A 21738-nucleotide genomic window follows, 5' to 3' on the forward strand; every position below is an offset into this window, starting at 1 on the left:
CTAACTCGCTGTGCCGTGAGCTTGCCGTTGTCTCGCTGACAGAACAGAGGGTGTGCTTATTGCGATGCCACGGCCACATTCTGACACACTATGCTGTGTGTGTGTGTATGTGTGTGTGTGTGTGTGTGTGTGTGTGTGTGTGTGTGTGTGTGTGTGTGTGTGTGTGTGTGTGTGTGTGTGTGTGTGTGTGTGCGCGCGCGCGCGCGTGTGCCAATATGTACCCCTTTGTTCTGATCTTTACAGCAATGTGTTGTCGGAGTCACTGATGAACAGTTTCTTTAGTGGGTCTCCAATGAAACCAAAGTTCCAGAGGGTTCCTGCAGATAGGTCCACTCTGTGCTCTCATGGGGAAATTGCAACATTGATCATTTTGTGCAATTAGAACAGCACCATGGCAGTCAGACATCAGGTCCAGAGGGAACCTCTTCCAAGAAGGGTTTGATTCATAGACACATCTCCCCCAAAGGAGAGCACAGAAAGCAAGTTGCAAAAAATAATAGCCTTCTTAAACTCAAAAGGGTGTCAAACAGTGATGTCCAGATAAACCTGTCTAACCAGCCCTTTTACACCTCATGAACCCAGTAGAGAAGAGTTAAAGCACTTTGTTACTACACTAGCCTTCAGACATGAAAACCAATCTCCCCACCTCAAGCTGTCTGCACTTGACACCGGCCTCTTTCACAAGCAATTGTTTTCATCTCAATGCCACAAAAAAATTGATTTCACGAACTTGTCTACCGAACAATTGAAGAATGAACTAGGACTACACACGGCCATAACCCCCTAGATCGCCTTGGTGACGCACCACAGAAGAAAGAGAGCTTCAGAGTGTTTGCTGGCGTAAGATTAACAGCAGGGAAACCATCGTCTTTGATGAAAGTGTGTTTCTATCCTCATAACACTTCCAAGCTCTTAAATCAGCTGTGAGAAATGGAGCCAGTGATCTGCGTAAGCACTCCGGTTTAAGGTGCCGTCGTACATGAACCACATTCTTCTCCGTAACATATATCACAGAACAAAAGCAGCCATTTCCAGTGGCAACCTTACCAACAGCTGTGGGCTAAGTTCTGTGTCGGGGGAGGTCCAGATAAACTCATTGCGTGTTTTATCTAGAGCAAATATTGAAAATACACACAGGCCAAAATGAAAGTCATTGTGCAACATGTCTTGTAAATAATCAGCTAAACAATATTCAGCCGGTCCTTTCAACAGTGGCCCTTGTTTCTCTCTCTCGAACATTCTGTTCCTTTTAACCATTCAAATCGATTACTACCTAAAGGACAGCATTATCAAACCGGCGTGGGTTAATTCATGACCAGTGGTTCCACAGTCATGAAATAAAGAAATGGGCAATCTAGTCAACAGTTCTGACTCAAAACAACTGGAGGCTGTGCTTTTCATAAACAGTTTGGTGCGTGTCGGAGACCGTGCGTGCATCTACTGCTGTGTCACGCGAGTGAGTGTTGAGTTAAGAGCCTAATCACTGCTGCGGGGAACGCCAGTCCAAGGCAAAACCCGTCCACTGTGGATACGTCCTGATTGTCATACAACATTCATGTCTACACATTCTACATTCCTTAACGATCAATTTCACTGTTTAAATATATTTGTGTTTTTTCTTTGTTTCCCCTTCTTCATTGTACCAGCTCAGTCGTTAAATAACTGATATACTGTAACATCACATTACTGTTCCTATAACGTGCTTTTGTGGGGCGATACAATTGTGCGCAGACCTCAACAAAAGCAGCTCCCTGGCCTTTTCTTCCATTGCCAAACTGCTGTGTTAATAGTGGGGCCATAGAGAACGAGGGTAAGAACGGAATCAGATGCCGGAGAGAAGCAGTCTTAATAAGCCACTCCAGGGATGTAGCATTAGATACACAGTGGAATGTACAGTCACATTGAATGGGAGCCGTTTCATTCATGTAAACTCTTTACAAAACAGGGAGAACTATAGCACCAGTTTCGACTTCTACACAGGCGATGCAATACGTCTGAAATAAAGAAACGAACAAACAGAAAACTGTCTCAGAATGGAAACCACCACCTTGGTTTAGCTTTGTTTTTCTCGACAGATTCACATTGTGCCAGGTGCTGGAATAAGACTGCTATAGCGCTGAACACACACGGCTACTGTACTGTACTCGTTGATTATTGCAACTCTACTCTGTATAATATAAGTCACAGTCTAGATATCACATCTACTCCACTTAGGTTCCATCCAGTAAGATTTGGCAAATGGTGTGATGGCAAACTGAGAGTTCATAAAGTACTGGCACTGTTTTTCTGTCCACCCAGACCAGATCAGACCGGACCAGACCAGACTAGGCAGTGGGAGGGAAAGGAGGCCGAGGCCCATCTTTGAGCTCGTTCTCTGGGGGTCTTGGGAACAGTCAGTACTACTGAGTGGGAGAGCCAGAGAGGAACCACCATCAACTCTTGTACTGTATAATTATAGATATGTGAAGATTCTGGCTGCTGGACTGAGACCAAGGGCAGCAAAGTGACACTCAGAAAGTCAACTCTGGGGAACTCCCCACTGATATGTGTTGCTGCATATAACTCTTGGCATTGAGGGCAGGGCTAGTGTGCTTGTTTTCCTCTTCATTTTTGGCATGTGATGGTGCTTTGATTGTGCTCCTCCTCTTCCTCCTCCTCCCATCCATCCTCTTGTACTTCACTGTGAGTTGCTAGGGGAGACAGGCTTGAGCAGGGTCTTGCTGCCACGATCCTTGTAGCTGTTGGAGCCGGAGTGCTGCAGGCTGCGGCCACTGGGCTTGAGCCCCACGGAGGAGAGGTTGAGGGAGGTCAGGGCGGTCGGGGAGGAGGGCGAGGAGGAGGTGGTGGAGGTGGGGGAGGTGGAGGAAGAGGAGGTGGTGGTTGAGGTGGTGGTGGAGTTGGAGGAGCGGCCGTTGGGCAGGGGCAGCGAGGAGGCGCGCTGCTGCTCGCGGAGGAGGCGGTGTTGGCGGAAGGTGGAGGAGAGGAGCAGGGCCTCGGCGCTCAGGCTGGAGGCTGACAGGCTGGAGGCTGACAGGCTGGCCAGCAGGGCTTTGGCCTGGCTGGAGGAGGCTGTCAGGGAAGACAGCGCCCCCTCCTGGGGATACTTCCTCAGACCCGGGGCAAATACAGTCGAGGCCGAACTGGAAGAGGACAGGCGGCCGGAGAAACTGGCAGCTTTGGTGCCTGACAGGAGGGGCTCAATACTGCTGCTGCTGTTCCCATGGGCCTACGGGTCAGACCCAGGGACAGACCAGGAACAGGAGGAACAGGAGGAGGAACATGGAGAATTGGGGAAAATTGTAAAGGTTTCAGGGGGAAAAAGAGAAATGAAAACAGAGTATAGTCCTTAGTTGGTAGTGGTCCCTGACAGCACCCTTCCATTCACACAGACATGCACACACACAAACATACAGAACACACACACAAACACACCAAGGGGAGAGTGGTAGATATCTTGTGCATTGTGGGGTCAATGTAGGACATGAGAGGGTACAGGAGTCAGAGACGGCTAATACCCATGTTAAGCCAACAGAGGGGAGGGGAGCTTAAGGGCATGGACTAGGAGTAGCAGGGGATGGGGGGTCAGATGCAGCTCTGTAGTCAGGTGGTTGGTGCTGAGGAGGAGTCTGGAGAGGACAGGCACGGGGCACAGGCTGGTCCCTCACTCACTGTGCAGGGTCAGAGGTCACAGAGGCGCAGGTGGAGGGGTGGGCCGGGTGGTACAGGATGGCCCAGGAGGATCACACAGGTGACAGGGTGGTGGGTGAGGTGGTGGTGGCACCCCAGGAACAGGTGGTGTAGAGAGGCACAGGCAGGGTGGGGTGAGGGAGGAGGGGTGAGAGGTGGGGTGTGAGGGAGGAGGGGTGAGATGAGAACAAGATACAAACACAGGAAATTCAGGTTAGTATCAGCTGATGTTGATGCTAGCCAAGAGTGCCAAATACACAGAATGGGACATTACAATTTTTTTTTTTGTATTATGATACCAACAGTCTGAAGTGAAAATGTAACAGAAGTGTACAGGGGTTACACTGCTGTTGTCCGTTACGGTTTTGACCGTTTTTTTAATGGACGTCCGAGTCATTAAAAATGCAAAACACATTAAATGACCAGCATCACGCATATTCCCCTTTGTGTGATGCTGGAGTACACCAGTAGATGGAGCTGTGTTGGCAGTGAGACATTGTGGTAGCGCTGTAAACATTATACAGTACAGGGGGTGTATTCTCTGTAAATGCAGTCTGCCAGCATTCAGTCTCTCTCATAGAGGAAGGCTGGAGGCGAGTGGCAGTGCCAGGGCATGGGCACAAGACAGGCAGTGCCAAACGCTAACAGAGCTATGCCAGAGCACGAGTGTGTGAGGGTTCCCTACTCTGCGATCAGTCCTACCTACATTGGCGCCACTGGCTGATGACACCTGTCTAGACATCTGTGCTTGTGGCTGGGGGATGAGAGGAAGAGGAAGAGTATGATGTGACTATCCCAACTCTGTATCATCAGTCAGACAGACACTGGGAGAGAGCAATAACTCTGCATACCAGGTTTTATACCGAAGGTCATCGTTTATTTAGAGGTGACTTTGATTAAATTCAGGATAGCAAATCATTTGCTCTTGAATAACTCTCGTACATAGATATGTCAAAGGTTCTCTTCCACAATGTTCCGAATAAAGGCAACCCGCTATTTCTGAGAGGTTTCTACTCTGCCCTGCATGTTGAGTGGTTGGAGGGTGTTAGTGTGGAGACAGAGGGGATTCGGTCTGTGTGGTTGGTTGGACAGCAGGTGCGTGTTGTGTGGCCTGTGAGGCTTTAACCTGATGTGTTGGCTGGTGCTGCAGTAACTCTGGTGCTGCTGTCTGCTCCGAGGGAGAGGGGCTGTTCCTTCTGCCTGAGGACACAATCTCTCTCAAGCCTGGCCACCGCAACATTTATTCCGCTCTGTTAGTGCAGTAAGATAGCCTCCTCTCATCTCCGGAAGCTCAGAGCTGCCTGCCAAAAGACTGTGTCGTGGGACTGGCCTTTACCGCCCCCTGCTTGACTAGCCTGCTTCCCAGCCAGAAGTAATAAGAAGCGAAATGGGAAATGGAAATCGAGGATTGTGGTATGAAAATGATTCACTTTGTCATGTCCTCCTTGATCTGCGCCAAAGGCCGACGGAGCGAAATGGTGGCTTTGAACTGTCTGTTCTTATAACAGCTCAGTGATTTTAAAAAATCCTCTCGCGCCTGGAACGCTCTGACGTCTCCTGGTACTGTAGCAGTGCCTAACAACAAGCGCAGGCAAAATGGCACTGAGTATCATCTCACAATGCACCGTTCAGTCTCCCACACACAGAGACATACAGATAACACACAGTACAGACAGATAACACAAATATGAAAACTTTCGCACCACCGATAACGTCAATTCATAACACCACTGAGGACATAAGCAGAAAGGAGACAAACAGAGAAAAGATAGGAAGATGAAAGGAAAGAGAGAGAGAAGGAGAGAGAGAAGGTCAGTGTAGGAGTTTGGGGTGAGGGGTCATCTCTGGGGAGAAGAGATCTCTTTACCTTCAGCTGTGGCTCCAGTAGAGCGGACACCATTGTCTGGGTGGGTGTCAGTCAAAACAACAGCATCAGTAGGGAGTGGGGTTACTAACTTACAACTCTATAGGAGTGGGGAAACTAACTTACAACTCTATAGGAGTGGGGCTACTAACTTACAACTCTATAGGAGTGGGGCTACTAACTTACAACTCTATAGGAGTGGGGAAACTAACTTACAACTCTATAGGAGTGGGGTTACTAACTTACAACTCTATGGGAGTGGGGTTACTAACTTACAACTCTATAGGAGTGGGGTTACTAACTTACAACTCTATGGGAGTGGGGAAACTAACTTACAACTCTATGGGAGTGGGGAAACTAACTTACAACTCCTTGGGAGGGGGACAACGAACTTACAACTCTATAGGAGTGGGGAAACTAACTTACAACTCTATAGGAGAAGGGTTGCTAACTTACAACACTATAGGAGTGGGGTTAATAACTTACATCTCTATAGGAGTGGGGAAACTAACTTACAACTCTATAGGAGTGGGGAAACTAACATACAACTCTATAGGAGTGGGGCTACTAACTTACAACTCTATGGGAGTGGGGAAACTAACTTACAACTCTATGGGAGTGGGGTTACTAACTTACATCTCTATAGGAGTGGGGAAACTAACTTACAAACCTATAGGAGTGGGGTTACTAACTTACAACTCTATAGGAGTGGGGTTACTAACTTACAACTCTATAGGAGTGGGGTTACTAACTTACAACTCTATAGGAGTGGGGTTACTAACTTACAACTCTATAGGAGTGGGGTGACTAACTTACAACTCTATAGGAGTGGGGTGACTAACTTACAACTCTATAGGAGTGGGGAGACTAACTTACAACTCTATAGTAGTGGGGAAACTAACTTACAACTCTATAGGAGTGGGGAAACTAACTTACAACTCTATAGGAGTGGGGAAACTAACTTACAACTCTATAGGAGTGGGGTTAATAACTTACAACTCTGTAGGAGTGGGGAAACTAACTTACAACTCTGTAGGAGTGGGGAAACTAACTTACAACTCTATCGGAGTGGGGTTACTAACTTACAACTCTATAGGAGTGGGGAAACTAACTTACAACTCTATAGGAGTGGGGAAACTAACTTACAACTCTATCGGAGTGGGGTTACTAACTTACAACTCTATAGGAGTGGGGAAACTAACTTACAACTCCATGGGAGGGGGACAACTAACTTACAACTTTATAGGAGTGGGGTTACGAACTTACAACTCTATAGGAGTGGGGTTACTAACTTACAACTTTATAGGAGTGGGGAAACTAACTTACAACTCTATAGGAGTGGGGAAACTAACTTACAACTCTATAGTAGTGGGGTTAATAACTTACAACTCTGTAGGAGTGGGGAAACTAACTTACAACTCTATAGGAGTGGGGAAACTAACTTACAACTCCTTGGGAGGGGGACAACGAACTTACAACTCTATAGGAGTGGGGTTACTAACTTACAACTCTATAGGAGTGGGGTGACTAACTTACAACTCTATAGGAGTGGGGTGACTAACTTACAACTCTATAGGAGTGGGGAGACTAACTTACAACTCTATAGTAGTGGGGAAACTAACTTACAACTCTATAGGAGTGGGGAAACTAACTTACAACTCTATAGGAGTGGGGAAACTAACTTACAACTCTATAGGAGTGGGGTTAATAACTTACAACTCTGTAGGATTGGGGAAACTAACTTACAACTCTGTAGGAGTGGGGAAACTAACTTACAACTCTATCGGAGTGGGGAAACTAACTTACAACTCTATAGGAGTGGGGAAACTAACTTACAACTCTATAGGAGTGGGGTGACTAACTTACAACTCTATAGGAGTGGGGAAACTTACTTACAACTCTATAGTAGTGGGGAAACTAACTTACAACTCTATAGGAGTGGGGAAACTAACTTACAACTCTATAGGAGTGGGGTTACTAACTTACAACTCTATAGGAGTGGGGAAACTAACTTACAACTCTATAGGAGTGGGGAAACTAACTTACAACTCTATCGGAGTGGGGTTACTAACTTACAACTCTATAGGAGTGGGGAAACTAACTTACAACTCCATGGGAGGGGGACAACTAACTTACAACTCTATAGGAGTGGGGTTACGAACTTACAACTCTATAGGAGTGGGGTTACTAACTTACAACTTTATAGGAGTGGGGAAACTAACTTACAACTCTATAGGAGTGGGGAAACTAACTTACAACTCTATAGTAGTGGGGTTAATAACTTACAACTCTGTAGGAGTGGGGAAACTAACTTACAAATCTATAGGAGTGGGGTTAATAACTTACAACTCTGTAGGAGTGGGGAAACTAACTTACAACTCTGTAGGAGTGGGGAAACTAACTTACAACTCTATCGGAGTGGGGATACTAACTTACAACTCTATAGGAGTGGGGAAACTAACTTACAACTCTGTAGGAGTGGGGAAACTAACTTACAACTCTATCGGAGTGGGGAAACTAACTTACAACTCTATAGGAGTGGGGAAACTAACTTACAACTCTATAGGAGTGGGGTGACTAACTTACAACTCTATAGGAGTGGGGAAACTTACTTACAACTCTATAGTAGTGGGGAAACTAACTTACAACTCTATAGGAGTGGGGAAACTAACTTACAACTCTATAGGAGTGGGGTTACTAACTTACAACTCTATGGGAGTGGGGTTACTAACTTACAACTCTATAGGAGTGGGGTTACTAACTTACAACTCTATGGGAGTGGGGAAACTAACTTACAACTCTATGGGAGTGGGGAAACTAACTTACAACTCCTTGGGAGGGGGACAACGAACTTACAACTCTATAGGAGTGGGGAAACTAACTTACAACTCTATAGGAGAAGGGTTGCTAACTTACAACACTATAGGAGTGGGGTTAATAACTTACATCTCTATAGGAGTGGGGAAACTAACTTACAACTCTATAGGAGTGGGGAAACTAACATACAACTCTATAGGAGTGGGGCTACTAACTTACAACTCTATGGGAGTGGGGAAACTAACTTACAACTCTATGGGAGTGGGGTTACTAACTTACATCTCTATAGGAGTGGGGAAACTAACTTACAAACCTATAGGAGTGGGGTTACTAACTTACAACTCTATAGGAGTGGGGTTACTAACTTACAACTCTATAGGAGTGGGGTTACTAACTTACAACTCTATAGGAGTGGGGTTACTAACTTACAACTCTATAGGAGTGGGGTGACTAACTTACAACTCTATAGGAGTGGGGTGACTAACTTACAACTCTATAGGAGTGGGGAGACTAACTTACAACTCTATAGTAGTGGGGAAACTAACTTACAACTCTATAGGAGTGGGGAAACTAACTTACAACTCTATAGGAGTGGGGAAACTAACTTACAACTCTATAGGAGTGGGGTTAATAACTTACAACTCTGTAGGAGTGGGGAAACTAACTTACAACTCTGTAGGAGTGGGGAAACTAACTTACAACTCTATCGGAGTGGGGTTACTAACTTACAACTCTATAGGAGTGGGGAAACTAACTTACAACTCTATAGGAGTGGGGAAACTAACTTACAACTCTATCGGAGTGGGGTTACTAACTTACAACTCTATAGGAGTGGGGAAACTAACTTACAACTCCATGGGAGGGGGACAACTAACTTACAACTTTATAGGAGTGGGGTTACGAACTTACAACTCTATAGGAGTGGGGTTACTAACTTACAACTTTATAGGAGTGGGGAAACTAACTTACAACTCTATAGGAGTGGGGAAACTAACTTACAACTCTATAGTAGTGGGGTTAATAACTTACAACTCTGTAGGAGTGGGGAAACTAACTTACAACTCTATAGGAGTGGGGAAACTAACTTACAACTCCTTGGGAGGGGGACAACGAACTTACAACTCTATAGGAGTGGGGAAACTAACTTACAACTCTATAGGAGAAGGGTTGCTAACTTACAACACTATAGGAGTGGGGTTAATAACTTACATCTCTATAGGAGTGGGGAAACTAACTTACAACTCTATAGGAGTGGGGAAACTAACATACAACTCTATAGGAGTGGGGCTACTAACTTACAACTCTATGGGAGTGGGGAAACTAACTTACAACTCTATGGGAGTGGGGTTACTAACTTACATCTCTATAGGAGTGGGGAAACTAACTTACAAACCTATAGGAGTGGGGTTACTAACTTACAACTCTATAGGAGTGGGGTTACTAACTTACAACTCTATAGGAGTGGGGTTACTAACTTACAACTCTATAGGAGTGGGGTTACTAACTTACAACTCTATAGGAGTGGGGTGACTAACTTACAACTCTATAGGAGTGGGGTGACTAACTTACAACTCTATAGGAGTGGGGAGACTAACTTACAACTCTATAGTAGTGGGGAAACTAACTTACAACTCTATAGGAGTGGGGAAACTAACTTACAACTCTATAGGAGTGGGGAAACTAACTTACAACTCTATAGGAGTGGGGTTAATAACTTACAACTCTGTAGGATTGGGGAAACTAACTTACAACTCTGTAGGAGTGGGGAAACTAACTTACAACTCTATCGGAGTGGGGAAACTAACTTACAACTCTATAGGAGTGGGGAAACTAACTTACAACTCTATAGGAGTGGGGTGACTAACTTACAACTCTATAGGAGTGGGGAAACTTACTTACAACTCTATAGTAGTGGGGAAACTAACTTACAACTCTATAGGAGTGGGGAAACTAACTTACAACTCTATAGGAGTGGGGTTACTAACTTACAACTCTATAGGAGTGGGGAAACTAACTTACAACTCTATAGGAGTGGGGAAACTAACTTACAACTCTATCGGAGTGGGGTTACTAACTTACAACTCTATAGGAGTGGGGAAACTAACTTACAACTCCATGGGAGGGGGACAACTAACTTACAACTCTATAGGAGTGGGGTTACGAACTTACAACTCTATAGGAGTGGGGTTACTAACTTACAACTTTATAGGAGTGGGGAAACTAACTTACAACTCTATAGGAGTGGGGAAACTAACTTACAACTCTATAGTAGTGGGGTTAATAACTTACAACTCTGTAGGAGTGGGGAAACTAACTTACAAATCTATAGGAGTGGGGTTAATAACTTACAACTCTGTAGGAGTGGGGAAACTAACTTACAACTCTGTAGGAGTGGGGAAACTAACTTACAACTCTATCGGAGTGGGGATACTAACTTACAACTCTATAGGAGTGGGGAAACTAACTTACAACTCTGTAGGAGTGGGGAAACTAACTTACAACTCTATCGGAGTGGGGAAACTAACTTACAACTCTATAGGAGTGGGGAAACTAACTTACAACTCTATAGGAGTGGGGTGACTAACTTACAACTCTATAGGAGTGGGGAAACTTACTTACAACTCTATAGTAGTGGGGAAACTAACTTACAACTCTATAGGAGTGGGGAAACTAACTTACAACTCTATAGGAGTGGGGTTACTAACTTACAACTCTATAGGAGTGGGGAAACTAACTTACAACTCTATCGGAGTGGGGAAACTAACTTACAACTCCATGGGAGGGGGACAACTAACTTACAACTCTATAGGAGTGGGGTTACGAACTTACAACTCTATAGGAGTGGGGTTACTAACTTACAACTTTATAGGAGTGTGGAAACTACCGTACAACTCTATGGGAGTTGGGTTACTAACTTACAACTCTATAGGAGTGGGGTTACTAACTTACAACTCTATGGGAGTGGGGAAACTAATTTACAACTCCATGGGAGGGGGACAACTAACTTACAACTCTATCGGAGTGGGGCTACTAACTTACAACTCTATCGGAGTGGGGAAACTAACTTACAACTCTATCGGAGTGTGGAAACTAACTTACAACTTTATAGGAGTGGGGTTACTAACTTACAACTCTATAGGAGTGGGGTGACTAACTTACAACTCTATAGGAGTGGGGTTACTAACTTACAACTCTATAGGAGTGGGGTTACTAACTTACAACTCTATAGGAGTGGGGTGACTAACTTACAACTCTATAGGAGTGGGGAGACTAACTTACAACTCTATAGGAGTGGGGAAACTAACTTACAACTCTATAGGAGTGGGGTTACTAACTTACAACTCTATAGGATTGGGGTGACTAACTTACAACTCTATAGGAGTGGGGAAACTAACTTACACCTCTATAGGAGTGGGGAAACTAACTTACAACTCTATAGGAGTGGGGTTACTAACTTACAACTCTGTAGGAGTGGGGAAACTAACTTACAACTCTGTAGGAGTGGGGAAGCTAACTTACAACTCTATCGGAGTGGGGAAACTAACTTACAACTCTATAGGAGTGGGGAAACTAACTTACAACTCTATAGGAGTGGGGTGACTAACTTACAACTCTATAGGAGTGGGGAAACTAACTTACAACTCTATAGTAGTGGGGAAACTAACTTACAACTCTATAGGAGTGGGGAAACTAACTTACAACTCTATAGGAGTGAGGTTACTAACTTACAACTCTATAGGAGTGGGGAAACTAACTTACAACTCTATAGGAGTGGGGAAACTAACTTACAACTCTATCGGAGTGGGGTTACTAACTTACAACACTATAGGAGTGGGGTTACTAACTTACATCTCTATAGGAGTGGGGAAACTAACTTACAACTCCATGGGAGGGGGACAACTAACTTACAACTCTATAGGAGTGGGGAAACTAACTTACAACTCTATAGGAGTGGGGTTACTAACTTACAACTCTATAGGAGTGGGGTTACTAACTTACAACTCTATAGGAGTGGGGCTACTTACTTACAACTCTATAGGAGTGGGGAAACTAACTTACAACTCTATCGGAGTGGGGCTACTAACTTACAACTCTATAGGAGTGGGGAAACTAACTTACAACTCTATAGGAGTGGGGTTACTAACTTACAACTCTATAGGAGTGGGGCTACTTACTTACAACTCTATATGAGTGGGGAAACTAACTTACAACTCTATAGGAGTGGGGAAACTAACTTACATCTCTATAGGAGTGGGGCTACTAACTTACAACTCTATCGGAGTGGGGCTACTAACTTACAACTCTGGATGGGATGGGCATCTGACAGTGTTGAGGTGGGGTAATGAGAGAAGACAGACATCCATGGCATGTTATGCCAATACAAACAGCCTGCTGTCAGTCATTGAGTAGTGGGGAGATTGACTTCCTCGATTGAAGTCATACGTTGATTCAAAATGCTCTGAAATGGGTTTAGTAATGTCTTTGTTACTGTTGTTGTTGGCGCTATCTTAACTTATGTCTTGGTGCCGACTATGAGAGAGATTGTTTTGAACATCTTTCCTTCTTTGGGCGAGGAGATATTGTTTTCACACAGCCTGTTTTCAATGTAATTGTTTGCAACCGTCTGTAGACAAAGGGAGCACGCTGAGATCCTGTGTCCTCATACTGAAATAATGGGTTTCATTTTCCTCTCAGTGGGCTAGTAGGAGGCCGCTCCACCCCTACAGCTTTCCAGAAACAGGGAAGCAGAGGGAGGGAACAAGAGACACAGGGGGAGAGAGAGGAAGACAGAGGTGGGGAAAGAGAGACACACAGGGGGAGAGAGAGGAAGACAGAGGTGGGGAAAGAGAGACACACAGGGGGAGAAAGAGGAAGACAGAGGTGGGGAAAGAGAGACACACAGGGAGAGAGAGAGGAAGACAGAGGTGGGGAAAGAGAGACACACGGGGGGAGAGAGAGGAAGACAGGTGGGGAAAGAGAGACACACGGGGGGAGAGAGAGGAAGACAGAGGTGGGGAAAGAGAGACACACGGGGAGAGAGAGAGGAAGACAGAGGTGGGGAAAGAGAGACACACAGGGGGAGAAAGAGGAAGACAGAGGTGGGGAAAGAGAGACACACAGGGAGAGAGAGAGGAAGACAGAGGTGGGGAAAGAGAGACACACGGGGGGAGAGAGAGGAAGACAGAGGTGGGGAAAGAGAGACACACGGGGGGAGAGAGAGGAAGACAGAGGTGGGGAAAGAGAGACACACGGGGAGAGAGAGAGGAAGACAGAGGTGGGGAAAGAGAGACACACGGGGGGAGAGAGAGGAAGACAGAGGTGGGGAAAGAGAGACACGGGGGGAGAGAGAGGAAGACAGAGGTGGGGAAAGAGAGACACACGGGGGGAGAGAGAGGAAGACAGAGGTGGGGAAAGAGAGACACACGGGGGAGAGAGAGGAAGACAGAGGTGGGGAAAGAGAGACACACGGGGGGAGAGAGAGGAAGACAGAGGTGGGGAAAGAGAGACACACGGGGGGAGAGAGAGGAAGACAGAGGTGGGGAAAGAGAGACACACGGGGGGAGAGAGAGGAAGACAGAGGTGGGGAAAGAGAGACACACGGGGGGAGAGAGAGGAAGACAGAGGTGGGGAAAGAGAGACACACGGGGGGAGAGAGAAGAAGACAGAGGTGGGGAAAGAGAGACACACGGGGGGAGAGAGAAGAAGACAGAGGTGGGGAAAGAGAGACACACGGGGGGAGAGAGATGAAGACAGAGGTGGGGAAAGAGAGACACATGGGGGGAGAGAGAGGAAGAGGAAAGAGAGATAGCAAAATTGAGAGAACAGGGAATAATAGGTATGAAAAAGATTGGGCAGTAAGGAAGGAGTGAGTAAATAAAACAGAGGAAGAGAGAGAAAGCGAGCGAGAGCTGAAGGGAGCACACTGGGGGGAAGCATTGTGTTCTTCATATTGAATAATCAGTGATTGCACTGACACAACTGGTTACTGATTAGACTCAGCCTACATTGGGAGACAAGGGAATTAGAGATTCCTCCCATGTTTACCTATACAGCTACTAGTCAGCCCAGTCTCATAACACACTGTGTACGTGTGTATAAATTCTCTATCTCACACACACACACACACACACACACACACCCTCTCTCTCTCTCCACATGAATGACTCCCTCTCTGAATTCCCAATCAAAGTATTTTTAGCGTGGAGAGGGGGTTTAGGTGCACTTCAGTGCTCCGGTATTTTTCAAATAACATTGACATTAAAGCTTATTTCATTGACATGACTCCTGCCTGCACTAGGGAAGAAAGTTCTCTCTCAGCTCGACTTTGTTCTGACACGGCTGAACAGTTCCATTTCCCCGTCTCCCCTGGGTCCCCTTGCATCTCCCAACTTATAACCCAACATCCTTCAAAACCTTCAGGTGCCCTGGTGCACTACACTATCTATTCCATACACTATCTATGTCCCCTTTATCAAACAAGACCCTAGTAGTACTATTGGCTCTGGCTAAACCATCAACGGTCTATGGATTAAGAAGTCACACCAAGATATGGAGGTACACTAATACAACAGTGGAATAGGCTACCTTGTGCAGATGATCGAGGTGTGGGGTCAGTTAGGTAGGGGCAGTCAGTAGTAGATGATCAGTCTCACTAGAATACAGTACCTGCTGCTGGCCCTTGAGGAAGTCTTCCCTCTTGCCAGTTTTGGTCTTCTCTGTGCCGCTCTGCTGCAGGTGCTTCAGTCTGGAGGCAGCCGAGGAGTGGACTTTACCCACAGCTGAAGAGCTGTTGCCTCCCTGGAGAAGGAGACAAGGAGAGGAGAAGAGGGGAGAGATGTGAGTATTAGTGTCACAGAGCACGAACAGATTTACATTTCATTCCTTTTAATCAGACATAAACCAACTCAATAGAAGCTCTCACCCAGTACCCCCGCCGGCTGCTGAAAGCCCTAAGATCAGGGTCCTCACTCTAGCCCTCGCTGAAACACCTCCCTGCTATCCACCCCACTGACTTTCACTACATCATTACACACTGGCTGCAGAAGATCTGACAAACAGGTGAATATGGAAATGGTAAATTCAAAGTGGTGTGTGCGTAGCGTGGCTGCACCAGGGGCTCCATCATGTGATGCCGTCGGATCAACCATTTTCTCTGCCTCTAATATGCAAAAAGCAAATGCCCACTCACTCACACGCGCACATCCTATATACTCCCCAACCTCCTCCACACACGCACATTGGCTAAGAGGAAAGGCGGTGCATTTGATTACAGGAGACTGAGCGCCCAGTATGGTATGCTAATATGAATCATTCAGGGGTAGAGTAGGGAACCTGGGTGAAGGATCTGATTGGCCTAATGAGACCCAGTTATAGGCAGTGGTGGTTACAGTACTGAGAGTGATGCAACAAGGCGTGAAAACGCTGCAACTCCACACCAACCCCACGTCAAGCCCACGGGACCTGTTTCTCCAGCTGAACGGCCGAGAGGAGAAACGGTCCCTGACAGTCAGCCCCACTGTAGCTTGGCACTCCACTGCAGTTGGACTGAATGAAAGTCCATGTACACACTGAGACAACATGGTGGTCCATGCTACAGTCTACCTCTTCACCTCTCTGTCTCTAAGTCTATCAGCATTACTCAACCACGTACTTCATTTTGGGAGCTTTACAAGGAGCGTTTGACCCTAAAGGTGAAATGACAAACTCCGACTCCCAGCATTCAATGAGCCCTCCGAGGTCTGGTCTGCCCTATGCTAATGATTTACTATGGGATAATGAAAACAACAGTCTGTATTCAGTTTCAGGCCAATTTGTAAACAAGTCTCGACATTTCGTTTGTCGATAAGCCAAAATAAAGTAGGTAAAGCTATAATAGTTGATGATGCGGGTAACTGGTAATTGATTACAGAGACGAGAGAAGCAGCAAAGGACAAAGACAAGACAAAGACGTGAAGAGAGGGGGGGGGGGAATAAAGAGGAGAGAGAAAGAGAAACGACAGTTTATTGCAGCAGAGATTGGACTTGCCCTGGTTTACAGAGTAGAAACAGAGGATCAATGAAAAAGACAATGAACAGCCCGTCTCCGAGTCGACAGTAGCACCACATAACTAATCAAAGTACAGAGAAGGAGAGCATCTGCCGCAGGCCCCTTTGAGTTGAACAGATTTAAGATGTAAAGCCTTTGGACTGCCAAAATATACCCGTTCTCACAGGGAGCAGACGACAGATTACTCCTTATGTGGGAATTGTCAGGTTGAGAGGTTCAACGGAGGTGTGAGGTATAACTCCATGTGAGGTTGGTAATTTATGTGCTGTCAGATTCCCTCTGAAGTCAATAGGAGGAAGACAAGATAAAGCCTCAGCTTCAGCAGAAACAGCAACCCCAACACTTAAAGCCAAAAAGACAGAAGAGGATAGAGAGAACTGAGTGCATGCCCTCTAAAGAGCAGAGTCTATGCAGGGGTGCACGTTATAGACCTTGGTCATCGTGGCAGGAGTGTAGGAGGGTTTGGGCTTGGGTGGGACTGGGGGCTTCTTGGTCTCTGGGGTGCTGGTGCCAGGCATCTGGGATGGGTCTGGAGCCTCTGACAAGGCAGTGTCAGTGGGGGGTGTGGGGGGGGAGAGGTGCACTGTGGTGGGGTGGCCACTGAGCTCCAGCAGGGTGTTCTCCAGCTCGCGGATGGTTTCATCCAGGCTGTCCAGCCTCCTGTAGGTGCTGCTCCTAATGTCCTCTCCCTGCTTCCAGGGGTTCGGTCCCTGTTCTTCCCTGGCCTGGCTCTCCTCACACCCTGCAGACCCATTGGGTTTCACTGCTGCTTCTGCAGAGTCCTGACTGGGCTCCGGAAGGGTGGCTAGAATGCTCTTTGTTCCAGTGCTGTGAGGGAGTGTCAGGTTCCTGGCCCCTGTCTCCACCCCTCTCCTCAGAACCTCTCTCAGAGAGTCCTGCTGCTCAGGGGAGAGAGTTATCCTGGAGCCCAGGGTACTGGGGCTGCTCAGGCTGCTGTGAGAAGATCCTGCTCTCGGCTTGGGGACCACATTGGATGACCCTGTGTCCTCCTCCCTGTCCAGCAGTAACTGCAGCTTCCTGTAGGCCTCTCTGACCGTCACAATCTCCCTGAAGAATACCAGAAGTGGAGCCCCACACAGACAGGTTTCAGTGCTTCCCTCTGAAGGCTGAGGTGGGATGGTGAGTGTCTGTAGAGCCTCTCCCCAGGTCCTGCTGAGCTTCTGAGCTTCCGAGGGTGAAATCACCATCACCCCCAGCTCAGTCAGCACCAAGGACAGCTCTTCTCTCTCCTCCCTCTCTTCCTCCTTCTCAAAGGATTCCAGGATTCTCAGCTCCCCCCGCCGAGAGAGCTTCCTCTGGGGCTGGCTGACGGGATCTTTCCCCTTAGAGACCTCCTGGATCTTGGGGGCTGTCTGGGGAGGAGCAGTCTGGCTCTGGGACTGGTCCACTGTTGGGGACATCTGATGGTCCTGTGTCAAGTCTCTGACAAAGCCTTCTGAGGGAGAGGGTGAAACTGACACGCACTCTGTCGGCACGATCCGGGGGACAGGAGAGAAGGACGGACCAGGAAGGGCCGTGCTCTGTGCCTGTTAAACAGAATGGGTGAATAGAATTAATATTCCAACATACATTCAATAAGATAAAATAGGATTGTTTTCTAAACAGTGTAATGGTAATTGACTGGTTCTAAAATACTTCTCATTAGGCCACTAACCTGTGAGTGTGATGCCAGTATGCATTCTGAGCTGCCCTGCTTCCACTGTAGGCCAGAGCAGTCCAACGATGCTCTAGACAGCTGGTAGACAGTTTAGAGTTTCACAACTGTACACACACACACACACACACACACACACACACACACACACACACACACACACACACACACACACACACACACACACACACACACGCACACACACGCACACACACGCACACACACGCACACACACGCACACACACACACGCATGCACATCCACCCACTTCAGAGCACTGCAATCAACACAGAGAGAGACTAGTCACAGGAGTGTTTGTGTGTAAGGAAGAGTGGTCACTCCATCAGGGAGTGAGTGTGTGTTGGTAGAGGGCGTGTGTGTCATCTGGAGACAGTGTGTTTCGGGGCGTGTTCTGGTAGTGTAGAACAAGGGGGAGTGCTGGACCAAAGGGCTGCATTTAAAACAATAGTACAAACACCTTTACTTTCCCTACAGCACCAAGCAGAATAGGGTCAGTGTACAGTCTGTGTGCTGGTGACCAGCTGCTGTGTTTGACAGGAGACCCTGTGGAGAGCACTCTGCAGATAGAGATAAAAGGTGAGGATGGGACTGTGTACTCTGGGAAGGGTGTAGAGATCAGGGATGGAACATGGGTGTGTGTATTTGAGGGAGGGGGTAGAGGGGTGGAAGTGTTAGTTTGAGGAGGAAGGAGGGTGAGGAGGAAGGTGAGGGCAGGCTCAGGAAGCAGCAGTCCAAACAAGCCCTCGCGAGGTCAGGGAGGGCGTTACCTTGGTGCACGGGGCCGCTGGGGGCCATAGGTCGAGGCTGGAGGGGGGCACGCTGGTCCTGCTGCGTGGGGCACTGGGCAGGGACAGGGGAGGGGGGTGGCTGAGCCTGAGGGGGGCTCTCTGAAACAGCTGGCCGGGGGAAGGGTAGGAGGGAGGGGAGGGGACAGTTGAAGTAATGTAAATAATGTTTAAATTAGGATAAGTTATCCATAATATCAAGATCAATTATCATAACTGGTCTATCAAAAATTACAGTCATTTTTTCAAATAATCAGTCCAATTTATTGTTTCACTATGTGGCCAGCAGGGCATACGAAAGACGAAACACACAACTCAACGCTTCATTTGGGTCCATGTGGCCAGGCTGGGTTGGTCTGTGAGCTCTGGGTGACACGCTGTGTGTGTGTGACTAAGCTGTGTGATCATCAGTAATCTGGGCCCACAGTGAATGGACTCTCTGTCTCAGTGAGGAGGCCTGGGGTGTGGAGGACATATGGCACCTGCTGCTTTGACCTGACCATGCTCTCTAACACACCAAGCAGCCAGCTAATGAGGCCTACAACAGTTGTGTGTGTGTGTGTGTCTGTGTGTGTGTGTGTAGCTACAAGCTCTCGGCAAAATAAGGGAAGCGGAGGAAGTGTCGTTTTTCAGTAACATTTCCCATTCCCTGCACCCTTACCTAAAATCCTTCAGGGACCACTTCTATGAATACCATATCAACTCTGCAAACACTATTAATCCACTATTTCCGAAGCTGGTATACCAGTACCTCCAGTTCAGCAGCGATCATGTCCTCCTCGCCCTCCTGCTTGTCTCCAGAGGCGATGGTGGGAGGGGTGGACGCAGGACGTGGGTTTTCAGACACTGTCCGTCGCAGCTTCACATGGGGCTTCTGTGCTTCTGCCTCCTCCGCCTCCGACTTTTACACACATACATAGTGGAGATCAGAAAGTAGGCAGGATGTGTGTGTGTGTGTGTGAATATACATCCATGCCTCATGCTCTGTCACCTTCATGCTCTTGCCGGGGATAAGGGTCTCTCCGCTGCGGGTGAACAGTCCAGCCGGGGATGATGGGAAGCTGCGTCGAGGTGGTGGGGGAGGGGGAGACTTCGAGGGCTTCTCTGTACGATAGCGAGTCACTGTCAGCTGCTCTGCATCTGTGGCAGGCAGGGCAGTACCATGGGCACCCGTTAGAGAACCAGACACAGTACATTCATACTGGCACCACAGCCAACCCTGACACATTCAGGAGCTGAGTATGTGACAAAACACTACTGCCCATCAGTACATCAAAACTGGTCTACTGTTACCTCTGTTGGGTAAGGAGAGGTCTGATGTATCCTTACCAGAACCACGTCTGGAGCCAGGTTCCTTCCCCGAGAGCTTGTGTGTGGCGTGCTGGGGCTTGGTAGGGCGGTGATCTGGGGTCCCTCCCCCACTCGGGGGGATCTGAGACTGGGAGGGTGTGTTGGAGGAGGGCTTGTTGATCTGCTTGGCGGCAAAGTCCAGGTCTGGGATGGCCTTCATCAGCTCAGCCTGGGTCTCCTCCAGCAGACGGTTGATGTCTTGAGCACTGTACTGGGTCAGACTGGCCCGCTTCTCCTCCCAGTCCCGCTCTGCTGCCTGGGGAGGGGGAACCATAGAGAGATATAGCACAGTGAGGGTTATTGTATTCACACACACACACACACACACACACACACACACACACACACACACACACACACACACACACACACACACACACACACACACCACAGGAAGTTGATGGCACCTTAATTGGGGAGGACGGTCTTGTGGTCATGACTGGAGCAGAATCAGTGGAATGGTATAAAATACATCAAACATGTGTCTCCATGTGTTTGATACCATTCCATTTGCTCCGTTCCAGCTCTTATTATGAGCCGTCCTCCCCTCAGCAGAATCCACTGACACTCACTCACACATGTGCAGACATCCACACTTGTAGACTCACTCATGCCTACGCACACTCTCCTCCAAAACCTATACATACTGTATCATCATACCAATGCTAGACCAGGACAACTACAGACTAAACACTAGAATGGAGTAACAGAAGGGTTCCTTACCAGTCGAACCTCCACAGACACAGCCTTATCAGCGGCAGCGCGGTTGGCCAGCTCTTCCAGGGCCCGGCCCTTGTGAGGCACAGGGGGATGAGTGTCCCTGTGAGGGCCAGAGGAGGGGTGGCTGTGTCCATGACCGTGACTGTGGCTGGAGTGGGGGCTCCAGTTAGACAGGCTGCTGCCGCCCCTCAGGTCACTGAGGTTGAGAGGGGGGCTGGTGGGCATGTCAAAGTCAGAACTCTTACGGAAGTCCTCACTGCTGTGCTTGGGGAAGTCCTCCTGCTTCTTCCACACGCCCTCGTTCACTTGCCTGACCACACAAACACAGCCAGTGTCAGGCGATGCCAGTAACGTCTGTATATCGGCCAGTATGTGTTCAGTGCTGGTGGGCTGTGGCCAAGGCAGACTCTTGAGTTACACATCGTTCAGGTACCTGTGACGTTGGATCGGTGTCGATGTGTCAATGATGGTCAGTGTGTGGTGGGCTGTAGCCTACCTGCGAAAGGTGGTCACTGGTCAGTGTGTTGGGTCGTACCTGCGCATGGCGGTCAGTGTGTTGGGTCGTACCTGCGCATGGCGGTCAGTGTGTTGGGTCGTACCTGTGTATGGCGGTCAGTGTGTTGGGTCGTACCTGCATAGAGAGGTCAGTGTGTTGGGTCGTACCTGCGCATGGCGGTCAGTGTGTTGGGTCGTACCTGCACATGGCGGTCAGTGTGTTGGGTCGTACCTGTGCATGGCGGTCAGTGTGTTGGGTCGTACCTGTGCATGGCGGT

General features: G+C 47.8%; 1 protein-coding gene across 7 annotated transcripts in view; it reads right to left on the minus strand.

Annotated features, from left to right (window-relative positions):
* Positions 1 to 3225: 3225 nt before the first annotated feature.
* LOC110486281 (SRC kinase signaling inhibitor 1) overlaps positions 3226 to 21738 on the minus strand; it is a 56406-nt gene continuing 37893 nt past the window's right edge. For 6 of the 7 annotated variants that reach the window (XM_036940978.1, XM_036940979.1, XM_036940977.1 and 3 more), the window contains 9 exons: positions 20969 to 21275; positions 20225 to 20501; positions 19887 to 20035; positions 19647 to 19796; positions 18878 to 19006; positions 18091 to 18171; positions 16847 to 17962; positions 15035 to 15166; positions 3226 to 3668 (listed from right to left, as the gene is read on the minus strand). In XM_036940978.1, coding sequence (XP_036796873.1) covers positions 3666 to 3668; positions 15035 to 15166; positions 16847 to 17962; positions 18091 to 18171; positions 18878 to 19006; positions 19647 to 19796; positions 19887 to 20035; positions 20225 to 20501; positions 20969 to 21275 — 2344 coding nt within the window. In that variant the 3' untranslated portion in view covers positions 3226 to 3665. The remainder of the gene's footprint in view (positions 3669 to 15034; positions 15167 to 16846; positions 17963 to 18090; positions 18172 to 18877; positions 19007 to 19646; positions 19797 to 19886; positions 20036 to 20224; positions 20502 to 20968; positions 21276 to 21738) is intronic. The other variant, XM_036940983.1, reaches the window with a different exon arrangement.

The sequence above is a fragment of the Oncorhynchus mykiss genome, chromosome 13 (genome assembly GCF_013265735.2).
Source record: "Oncorhynchus mykiss isolate Arlee chromosome 13, USDA_OmykA_1.1, whole genome shotgun sequence".
NCBI classification, from domain to species: domain Eukaryota; kingdom Metazoa; phylum Chordata; class Actinopteri; order Salmoniformes; family Salmonidae; genus Oncorhynchus; species Oncorhynchus mykiss.